Genomic DNA, 11,953 nt, shown 5'->3' with positions numbered 1-11,953 from the left:
GGGCCAAAAAAGCAATGACTGGTCTTGTATCTAGCGGCCGGCGCTCAAGGTGCTTAAATCAAAAGAATCATCACCTCCATATACTTAGGCCTAATGTTCGATATGACGCATCCTACGTGGGAAAAATATTCAACGCTCGAAGGCATTTCATTCATTTTCAATATTCATTGGAATCAGCCCCCATTTTGATTTTCTTTCTAATATGTATGATGGTCTCATAAGAGAATCTCTCGAGGTGTACCCCCTCCCTTCTCGTTTTGAACATGACCGTGGGTTTTGGAAAGGTCATGGTTTTTGAGACCTCTATCATCAAAATTTCAGCTACCTGCGTTGATTTTGTGATTCTTCTTTACAAATTTTTGAACAATTCGAAATCGACTAAGTACCTACATTTCGAGCTGAAATTTGGGATATGTCCTATTTTCGACTTGCCAAATCGATTATAGAAACCGTTTCAAACAGTTTTGAAGCCTCCAGCAGATTTTTGAAACTTGAAATTTGCACAAAATTTCGTCAAATCAAGTTGGAAATCCGAAATCGTCAAAAACTTGGGATTTTTTAAAAAAGAAGGAGGGTAATTATGGCCATTTTCGTGCCCCTCGCTACTTCGAGACTTGAATGACCTTTTCTTATAGGGGATGGTCCCTACTATTAATATCGGGTAATATTTTCCCAGGGGAACGCATAGGGGGGCTGTGGGGTGGCCCCAAAGTCGAAAATTTCAAAAAAATTTTAGAACCACTGATCGAAAATGTGAAAAATTAAAAGTAGCGAATATATGTTGCTTTAAGGGTAAGCAATGCAGCACGTAACGCTTTTTTCATTTTTGACCTTTTTGTGGGTTGTGGTGGGGGTATTTCTATTTTTGAAAATTTTGGAACCCCTAATGCCCTTTTCATGGTTTATTGCTACTAGTAGTAAGTTCAATTGATATCATTGGCAACCCCCTCAACAACTTGGCTCATATCGAAAAATTCAATTTTTGACTTTTTTTGAGGTCCACATTTTGGAAAACCATGAAAAGCTATCGAGGTCCGGTTTGCGGCAAAGATGTTGCATTTTACTTCTTAATCGACTGGCATGCTTGAATTTTTATTTCAAGTCAATTTTTGACTTCATCTTTCCAGATCACTTTCGGGGGTGGCGAACTTTGAGAACCCCTGAAAAAAGTTCTAAAGTCAATTTTTTCAAAGTTTGAGCTGAAATGGTCTTAAATACATGTGTTTAACCAATATAATATGCGAATGCGATACTTTCATTCACTTTAGTCATTTTGGCTGATTTTATCCAAAAAAAAGCAGCGTCCTATCAAAAAAAAGTAGTGATATACAACAGGCAGAGCACAACCGGCAATAATGCTATGCCTGTTGTTAAATCGCTATTTTTTAAAAATAAAATCATAATTTTTTACATTTTCGAGCAGTGGTTCTAAAATTTTTTGAAATTTTCGACTTTATGCACCCCACAGCCCCCCTATGGGTTCCCCTGGGAAAATATCACCCGATATTAATAATAGGGACCATCCCCTATACGAAAAGGCCATTCAAGTCTCGAAGTAGCGAGGGGCACGAACTTCTTTATTTGTAGGTAATGACCAAAAAATTGGCAACATTGCGTTCCAAAATATTTCCTCCATTTTAGGATTAGGAATGATACCTTTCAATATACCTATTTGGTATAATTACCTAATGCGAAATATTTGTGAAGAATCCCACGGACCGGAACATGGATATGAAGTTCCAGTTCCAGACAGACAGGTCAATGACCTTCTAAGGCCAGAAAAACTTCAGACGTCCTCATCCTTTATTCATCTAAAATGGGTTATTTTTATGCCTGAGCCAGAAATTGAAATCGGTAAGAACAAAAATGACGTTCATTTTGCATCTCACGTCATTCGATTTTTCAATGGTTCATTCGTTCGCGAACGATTCACAATTTTCATCGGTTGATTGAATCATGTTTCGCTTTGTCTGGTTGTGCAGCTGGTTTGATTTTCAAGTGATTCAGTCGTTCTCGAATGGTCCGTTGTTTTTGAACAAATCGTTCGCGAACGAATAAGTTCCAGTTTTGATGATAGGATTTAAAATTTAAATATTCAAGTTTCGTGTTATCGCCTATGCCCGATCAAATCATTGGCGATTCATTCGTTCGCGAACGATTTTTTTCAACTGAACAAATCGTTGACGAACGATTAGTTCACCAGAGGGGAATCGTTCGCGAACGAATTATTCACAATTTTCATTGGTTAATTGAATTATGTTTCATCGCTTTGTAGGGTTGTGCAGCTGATTTGATTTTCAAACGATTCAGTCGTTCTCGAATGGTTCATTGTTTTCGAACAAATCGTTCGCGAACGAATAAGTTCCAGTTTTGATGATAGATAGGATTTAAATTTTCAAGTTTCAAATCTATCATACGTACCTATATGTCCGATCACATCATCGGCGATTCATTCGTTCGCGAACGATTTCCTTCAACTGAACAAATCGTTCGCGAACGAATTATTCACGAATTTTCATTTGTTAATTGAATCATGTTTCCGCTTTATTGCGGTTGTGTCTTATTCGATTTCCAAGTGATTCAGTCGTTCTCAAATGATTCATCGTTTTTGAATAAATCGTTCGCGAACGAATCGGGTCCAGTTCTGTTTTGATAATTGGATTAAAATATTCAATTATACTTTTATCGTCTATGTCCGATCGAATCATCGGCGATTCATTCGTTCGCGAACGTTCTCTCTCGACCGAACAAATCGTTCGCGAACGAATCATTCGCAATTTTCATTGGTTGGTGGATCAACTCATGCTTCGTTTCGTCTTTTCGTGTACTACCTGATTCCCTATTTTAGTGATTCAATATTTTCAAATCTTTCATCTTTATGTGCGAATCGTTCGCGAATGAATCGACTAAAATATTGTTTAATGACAGATTTGTGATGTCAAGTTGTATGAAGTAATATTCCATGCGGTTATACAGGGTGTCCGGGGAGTGGTGGTACAAACTTCAGATTTGGATATAACCGGGTACGACTAAGAAAAAACGTTTTATGAACAGGTTGCCTATCTTGAAAATTGAAGGGGCAAAATTACATTTTAATAATAAACAAATAAAATGAAAATTTTGATGATGGGAACTGGTAGTACTTTGAAAACTGAGCAAATTTTGTCCCTACAAATTTTTGCTCAACTTGAAAATTGAAGGGGCTATGACTAGGTACATTTAGAATAAAAAAAGATTCGAAGAAAAAATCAATAGCGAAAATGGATTCTAAATTCAAAATTGATCAAATTTTATTCTCTTCAATTTTTGGCCCAGATCAAAATTGGAGGAGCTACGCGACATTCAAAGTGTGGGAAATTTCAAGGGTTGCTCAATTTTTTTGAAATTTCTTTTACTTTAAATGTTGCGTAGCTCCTCCAATTTTGATCTGGGCCAAAAATTGAAGAGAATAAAATTTGATCAATTTTGAATGTATAATCCATTTTCACCATTGATTTTTTCATCGAGTCTTTTTTTATTCTAAATGTGGTCATAGCCCCTTCAATTTTCAAGTTAGGCAAACATTTGTAGGGACAAAATTTGCTCAGTTTCCAAAGTACTACCAGTTCCCACCATCAAAATTTTCATTTTATTTGTTTATTATTGAAATGTAATTTTGCCCCTTCAAAGTCGTACCCGGTTATATCCAAATCTGAAGTTTTGACATCCACTCACCAGACACCCTGTATAGATATTCATTCATTCGCAATCTATTTTTCGCCTCTGATCAAATCATTCGCGAACGAATCATCTTCAATCGTCGATGTGTCGATGATGGATTTCAAAAAGTCACCATTTGTTAAGAGTTAATTGTGCGAAAGTTGCACAAAATATTGACTAACTTTTCTAAAATTAATTTGCAAATTGGTGAATTTAGATGACTGAAAATTAGTAGAGTGTTGTCGAAGGTTTCGTTAAATATCGCAATGATTCCACAAAATTATGAACAGAACGCCATTTTTTTCATATTCAAAATATATATTTTACATTTCGATATGTCACGCTACTTTTTCATAAATATTTGAAGAATTGAATCAATTATAACCTCAAAATTCTTCAAAAATACTCAAAAACATTTTTGTGGAAATATGTTACTTTCTCGTGAAATTTTAACGTATTTTGATAGGTCGCATTACCCTTTTTCAAAAATCCCTAAAAAGGCCTTTCCCAATTTTGGCCCAACGCTCTTCAAAAATTCTCAAAAAATATTTTCGTGGAAATGATTGATTTTCTCGTGAAATTTCATTTTATTTTGGTAGGTCGCATCGCCTTTTTTCGAAAATTCCAAAGATCATAACCTCGTCTATTTGAACTCAACATTAATTTTCAAAAATGGGAGCTCAAAAAACCTGTTTTTGGGAAAACTTATTTTATAGTGAAATTTTAACCTCTTTAGATAGGTATTGATGGGTCGATTACTTTTTCAAAAACAACAAAAATCTTGACCCATCCAATTTTGGGCTCAAAATTCTTCAAAAATGCTTAAAAAACATTTTTGTGCATATATTCGAATTTCTCGCGAAATTTCAATCTATTTTGATAGGTCGCAACATGACTTTTGAATAATTCTACAACAGTTCATTTTCACTAGAAAGAGGAGGGGGCACAACTTTAAAATTCCGCTGCGCAATTTTTTGTGGAATTTTTAAAATTTTTGTTTTATTTTAACAATACCTATCCCATAATATTGTTTTGTATCTTTCAATATTATGCCTACCTAATCAATAATCATTTTTCTTTGGTAGATTGAATGATTGATTAAGTTAGATTAAGTAAGTATAGTTTTTTTTTCTTTTTTTCTTGCGAAACTTGAACAGTTGAACTTGAAATTTTTTGTAGATTCTTTCGTTTCATTGTTTGTATTCATGTTTTTTTACTGAATTGATTCTTCATTCTAGTTTTATTTCATTTCAGCATTTACCAAGCACACAATAATCAGGTAGGTACCTACATATTAGTAACAACAAAAATGAAAAACAGATTTTTTTCAAACTTCTCACGTGTATTTGTAAACAGTACCAAATGACTAAATCATTGCAAAAAATTCTATTTTACTATGAGTATTTTTAAATATTATTTTAAAAATAATCTAATACTTCATAAATATATAACAACTAGATGTTACATACAAATTAATTAACGTTTTTTATGTACAAAAGCAAAAAAAAAATTATAAAAATCAACACGCTTACTAATATTAAAATACGGGGAAAAACTTCAATATTACAATACATAATCAAAAAAACAGCAACAAAGAAAGCCAAATACTTGAATTATACTAATACGTATTTTATTCGATATAATTGTTATATAAAAATAGGTGGTAAATAATGATAAACATAGTAACAATCGTACGCGAATTCTGTAATTATTATAGAAATATATAAGAACAACAATACATAATTTAACGAAGCGTATTTTAAATACTTGTCTATGAAGCATTACGTTTATTAATCCACGAGTTGCTGGATAGGTATGTTATAAGTATTGAGTACGAGTACACAGACCATACTATGTATTATATTTTTACGTGAAATTTAATTCATACAATACATCAACCACCTTATTTAGAGATATTTACTTCATTCGAATGCGATTCTCGAAAGAAAATCAAATTTGGTATGTATGTATTAGTTTTTTCTATCATTATTTTCCAAATAAAAGAAGCAGCAATGTGAGGTTGAGGGAAGAGAACTGAGAAGTATGCATTCGCAGATAATAATTAAATCAGACCACATCATGACGCATCAAAGTGAGACGTGTATCACCAATATTGAGGCGATGATGAATATCGCAAAATACAAACCCAATAAAAATTTGTAAGAAATATAAAAATTTGAAGACATCAACATTCTTTCTAAAAACTACAATTACCATTTTCTAGACTAAGGCGTTTTAATATCATATTCCTTTCTTTTTTTATTTTTTTCAACTTTAGGTAGGTAGGCTAGATACACTCTTAGGTATACTCAACGATGATAGTTTCATGTTCCTATACCTTATTACCATTGAGGCTCCTACCAACATTAATACTATCGATTAATATATAGGTATACCTTACGTAATATTTTAAATTCCCTTAATACATAAAATAGATAGATAAGTAAATAAGTAAGTAAGAGAATATAAATTGAGAGAAAATCAACACAAACTTCGTAGTGTTAGAAGACCTTACGAGAGTAAAATGCCATATTATTATAATGAATATAATAAGTATATAATAGGTAGGTATTATAGATAATATTGGAGAAATAAAAAGCGAATAAGTAAACGTTAATAGGATATAAATTAAAATAATAAAAGTGACATCTTTAAAGCAAATCTCTACGATATAAAAATTGATCAAACAAAACGTTAAAATACAAGGGCTCAAAATGTACATTTAACGTTTTGTATGCCAATTTTTCTACTGGTTAATGTCTTCAAATTTTATTTTATTTGACATAATTATTTACCTAATACACCTGATAGGAAAAGGATGCAATATTATTCTAATACGTATTAATTTTTTTTCAATTGTACGTACCTATATTGATTGCATTCGTGCAAACGTAATTATTTTATAAAATAAATACGTATTTGATCGGAATCCCTCAATTCATTGCTAAATAATAATCGACTTCATCTCTTTTTATTTGGAAAATAACGAAATTAAATCTGTCCAGACGTATGGTTTGTATTTACCTATTGCATTTTAAAAAGTACCTAATTTCATCGTTGATGAAAATTATTAGGTATCATGAATATTACAATTTATCACGTTATATGTATGTATTTGATAGAATATGGAATGCTTCAAAATTAGTTTGATTTTAATTAAATACTAGTAAATGCGTAGAAGTTTTGTTGACAAGTTATCGTATGTACTTTTAAATAACTTCTTTAAATTTTTTTATCTGCTGCGTCCTGCGTCACTCTGCCAATTAAAATAGGTATTTTATATTAATTTTCAACATTTAAGAAAGTAAGTCAACAAAAACGTAACAAGGTAAGTACAGTGATTATTCGCGATTCGAGTAAAAAAACAAAATTTCTGCACGTTTTCATCCGGAAGAAATGTAAATGCAAAAGTGAAATCAAATTTTGTGCGATTTACTTCATACCTATATTCAGAAAAAAGGACGATGATCTATTGCAAATCATCCTTTTCTTTATTTTTCGTACCTATCATATTATAGGTAGAATAATGTAGGTAATTTTGTAACTTTACTCCCGTTTTTACCAGCGTCATTTTTTTTTTCATAATTTCCATCTTTTCTAAAATTTATTCTCTACGAAAATTTACCGAACGTATACGCAGTTATTATAGATATACCTATCTAAGTATGTGGAAAACGGTAATTAATTAAACGCGTATAAACATAAATACAGCATTATATAAAATATTTATACAAGATTAATCAATAAAATCATAACAAATGGGGAAACTTTTCAAACATCGATTCGATCAACTCTTGATTTCCAACTTTCCAAAAGTACGAGTAATCACGGGGTTTACACGTTCGAGAACCTTTTTCAAAGGTTTGCATCACTCATTCAGCGAAAAAAAAAAAAAAAAAAAAAAAAACGCGAATTACATAAACGAGATAAATTTTTTTCGCTTTGCATTAAACTTACCAACAATATACATACAAATTAACATTAAAATTTAAAAATCCACTAAATTTTTATATCACATAAAAATGTTTATATTTTTAAAAATATTGTTATTATTTTTCATTGCGTAACTATTTACTAACTTTCATTTTCCAGCAGTTATATCAATCCGTTACTGCTTCGAAAGCGATCAATCCTTAATCTACAATCAATCATAATAATGTTGCCGATAACAATTAGATAGTAGGTAAAAGTACACGAATAACCGAATTTCAATGCAAGTATCGTCCATTATGGTTTTAAAAAAAAATTATAAATAAACAAAACAAACTTTTCTTACATAACATAAGTCTTATTTCAGAGATAACAGCTTTTTGATTTTCAAATTGACTTCATTTAAAACAAAGTAATAATAAAAAAAAATAATGAATGAATTAGTAAAAGGGTATTATAGCGAAGTAGCTAGGCAATACTTTGACGCGCTATTAAACATGATGAAAAAATATTTTAATAAAAATATAACTGCAAACACGGGTATAAGTATTTCAAAAATTCCCTCAAAACATCGTTAATTAAGGTATACTTTAAAATTTTATTTTCCTTCTTCAGGTAAGTATTTATATTAATAATTATCTAAATTCCGATTTTATCGAATGAAAATAAAACAAAACGAACAAAATAAAAACGAAAAAAATGCACGAAAAGTAATACATAATAATAGTTAGATAATCATTTTTAATGATTCAATATTTATAATAACCTTTTAAAAAGAACGGAATTAAAACAAGACAATTTTTGTGAAAATTTTTCAAAATATGAATAAAAAATCACAAGAAAGACTCCATTCCTCAGAGGTAACCTAAAGTTTCATAAAACTTCATATAATTTGAAGCTTTAACTTTGCAATTCTCTCTGAAACACATAAAAAATCGAAGCAATAAAATTACGTATACTGAACATTAGGTATGTAGGTAATTCAAACACTACTACAACTATAGACCAGTAAACTACCGCTACGATTTTTTTTAAGGAAAAGAAAAGTATAAGCTGATGTCCAAGGTTGATGTCAAGATTTCTTGGCAGTTAGGTTGGATTACTCAAATGATTCCTATTAAACAAACAATAGGTACCCAGGTTGACTTTTTTTAAACGCTGGAAGCGATACTTAGGTAGGTATATCTAATGTAAGTATGTTTCTACAAATATTACAGGGTCCTCTAAAATGTCGAGTAGGTACGCTTACTCCTGCGAAAAAATATTCCATGCCACCAACTAGGTAGGTACGTAGTTTTTTAGGTGTGAAAATTGTTTGTAATATTGCAAGTAGGTAACTACATCGATATTACAGAGGACTCTGAAGAGTGAAGAGACATACATAAGAAAACAGAAACGTATTCTAATCTGTTGATCTAAGTAGGTACTTCGTTACTGATATTGAATGGCGTTTTAAAAACAATACAAATTATCTATAATCCACGAGGCAAAAAGTGCTCTAGAAATCGATGTTATCGGGATTTCTTTAGAGACGAGACGTTTACTTGGCATAACGTTAGTACCACTTCAGCATTCACGAAAACTACAAAAAAAATTTCGTTTGCATGGTGGGTGGGGGGGGGGGGTGAAAAGGGAGTATTTTTGGACTTAGAGGGGGAACAAATAATTCGACCTAGGATGAATAGCAGCTGTTGTCTTGGGATGCTGAATACACAAAATTTTCTGCCAGCCTCCTGCACAATCAAAAGTTATGCAACCCTAAACACAATTCTCGCCCATTTTTTGAACCCTTTCCAACCTAGATCCTGATGTATGTTGGGGGTAGGGGGGATTTTAATCTCATATCCCGCTACACTGCACCTTTACTTTTCCAAAATAACCACATTCACAGAATTCGACGGCACAGTCTGTTATATAATCAATTTTTAAAGTTGCGTATAAGTAGGACTTATCATCAAATACCAACTCTGAAATTTTTTCTCAAAGGTGGCCGTGTGACCTATCAAAGTGGGTTAAAATTTTGCACTAAACTCAAAAATATCAACAGTTTTTGTATTATCTCCCTTCCCCGCAAACCAACCCCCTAACAGCTGAAAAATTTTTGATTTAGAATAAATATTGCTTCATGTAAATACCTATGTAGATTGTAGATTGCTAGCAGTAAGTGGAATTGAAGATATTACTGAATTTACTGCAATGTTAGGAAGTATAGAAGGAAGTGTGACTCCTATACAGCAAACCCTCTCTAATGGAGATGTTGAAATAGCATGTTCAAATGAGCAAAGCTTTAGACTTACTGCAATGGAGGCTATAGTATAAGGAACAACCTTAGTCACAAAAAGTATGGAATTGGGCACCATAATACAAGTATATCAGTTGAAACAAGATAACCCCTATCAGGTAGTTATGGGGGCTACATTCTGTCATTCAACTTGAGGATATCAAATCAGAATTGATTAAAATTGGACATGATGCCATTAACGTTACCAATACCAATGTAATTATCAAAAAAAAAAAACAGAGGTGAAAAAAGATGAATATTCTCCATTGGGGGAAAATATGCCCATACACTGAAAAAGACACCAAAACCAGCTGGTTTATTGACGTATTCTGAATAATATACTTACACATGAAAAAGCACTGTTCAGAATGCGGATTGGTGCACCAAAAAAAAGTCTGCTAAAAAATACGCTATGTGAATATTTTGTAGCATATTTTTCTCGTGTAAGGCCACAGCTGACACTTTGACTATATAATACTGGACTGCTAGCAGTGATGAACGTGACGGGTCCAACATGTCCGTTCTATAAGGCTCTGTTCGCATCCTCTCTCACCGCACTTCAGTGGAATTTGCCCTAGTTGTTTACGCTCACTTGGGTGATTCCACTGAAGTGCGGTAAGAGAGGGTGCGAGCAGAGCCTTATAAACCCCCTATTGACAAAAATTATGCGATAGCATGCTAAAACGCATGCTTTTATGCATAGCACAAGCATGTGTGAATTTGGACTTTTTTCAAAAAAAGCATGCGATTCTGCCTGCGATTATCATGCATAAAAGCAATGTTATAGCATGTCAAGTGAAATAAAAATTGTAAAAATTTTTTTACCCTGGGCAGGAATCGAACCCGGGACCCGCAGTATTAATTTATCCGCGTCGCCTAACCCACTCAGCCACTTCGCTGCTTGCAAAGAGTGGAGTTATTTCCCCATAAACGTTTGCACTTTTTGGACTTGAGAAAAATTTTTAAATTTATTAAGTTCACAACGCAGAAGCATTTATGTGGAAATAACTCTTCACTTCGCAAGCGCATTTAAGCATTCCCTACATCGTTTCAGCAACGCGTACATGCGCGCGCACGCCTATATAAGTAGTTTTCGTTTTCGTCGTTGTTCCGCTGCTTCTATAGCGTTCGAAAACGAGTTCCAGCAACCAGCGGTGATGGCGGTGTGGCAGGACAGAAGGCTTGGTAATCGGAAGGTCCAGAGTTCGACCCCCGCTCGATTCCAAATTTTAGAAAATTTTTTTTTGCCATTAATTTTTTTTCAAGTGTATTTTATTAATATTATTTTTATTTTTCGAATAGTATGCCGAATTAGGCGAGGCGAAGCCGAGCCGTTCATAATTTATATTTCACTCGATCGACATTACTCCCCTTGGTGAGTTCAGACGGAGGCTGGACATTTACCGTGTATGTAGCACTTGCGGTTGTGTATAAAAAAATTGTACTCACCGAGGCCGAAGGCCGAGGGAAGTTAAACGACATAGTATGAATGACAAAGCGGTCAGCGCAACCGAGGTGAAGCCGAGGTGAGCAGACACAACGCCCCCCCAACACTAAAAACAGCAATACATACGTGATAAATATCCCTTGTTGCTGAAATGTATGTAGGGAATGGTAAAATGCCTTCGCAAGCGGCGAAGTGGTCGAGTGGGTTAGGTGACGCGGAAAGTTGGAAACCATAGGTCCCAGGTTCGATTCCCACCCAGGGCAGAAATTTTTTTCAATTTTCCTGTTATTTTACATGCTGTAACATTACTTTTACGCATGCTATTCACAGGCTGAATTAGCTGAATTGCATGCGTTTTTTTGGACTTTCACGCATTACGCATCTACATGCCTGTTTTTATGCATAATTTTGTCAATAGGGCCGGAATAACGTTATACATGTTGGCCCCATGACGTTATCAAATTCACATGTAATTTAACTAGGTGCTAGCAGTCCAGTATTATATAGTCAAAGAGCTGACAGCGCTTTCAAATTACATGGCATGTTTCTCTACACTTAGTGTTGGGCAAATTCGCGAATATTCTTTTTTTGCTTGC

The 11,953-nt window shown here is 33.3% G+C and overlaps 1 protein-coding gene across 2 annotated transcripts in view; it reads right to left on the bottom strand.

Moving 5' to 3' along the window:
- Window positions 1-6,791: 6,791 nt before the first annotated feature.
- Window positions 6,792-11,953, bottom strand: part of LOC135832710 (regulator of G-protein signaling 7) — an 89,281-nt gene continuing 84,119 nt past the window's right edge. Inside the window, exon 15 of one of the 2 annotated variants that reach the window (XM_065346151.1) lies at window positions 6,792-8,547. In XM_065346151.1, the coding sequence (XP_065202223.1) occupies window positions 8,484-8,547 (64 nt within the window). In that variant the 3' untranslated portion in view covers window positions 6,792-8,483. The other variant, XM_065346155.1, reaches the window with a different exon arrangement.

This window comes from Planococcus citri, chromosome 1 (assembly GCF_950023065.1).
Source record: "Planococcus citri chromosome 1, ihPlaCitr1.1, whole genome shotgun sequence".
Classification (NCBI taxonomy): Eukaryota; Metazoa; Arthropoda; class Insecta; order Hemiptera; family Pseudococcidae; genus Planococcus; species Planococcus citri.
The sequence above is the reverse complement of the archived record's forward strand: the minus strand, read 5'-3'. Positions and strand labels throughout refer to the sequence as shown.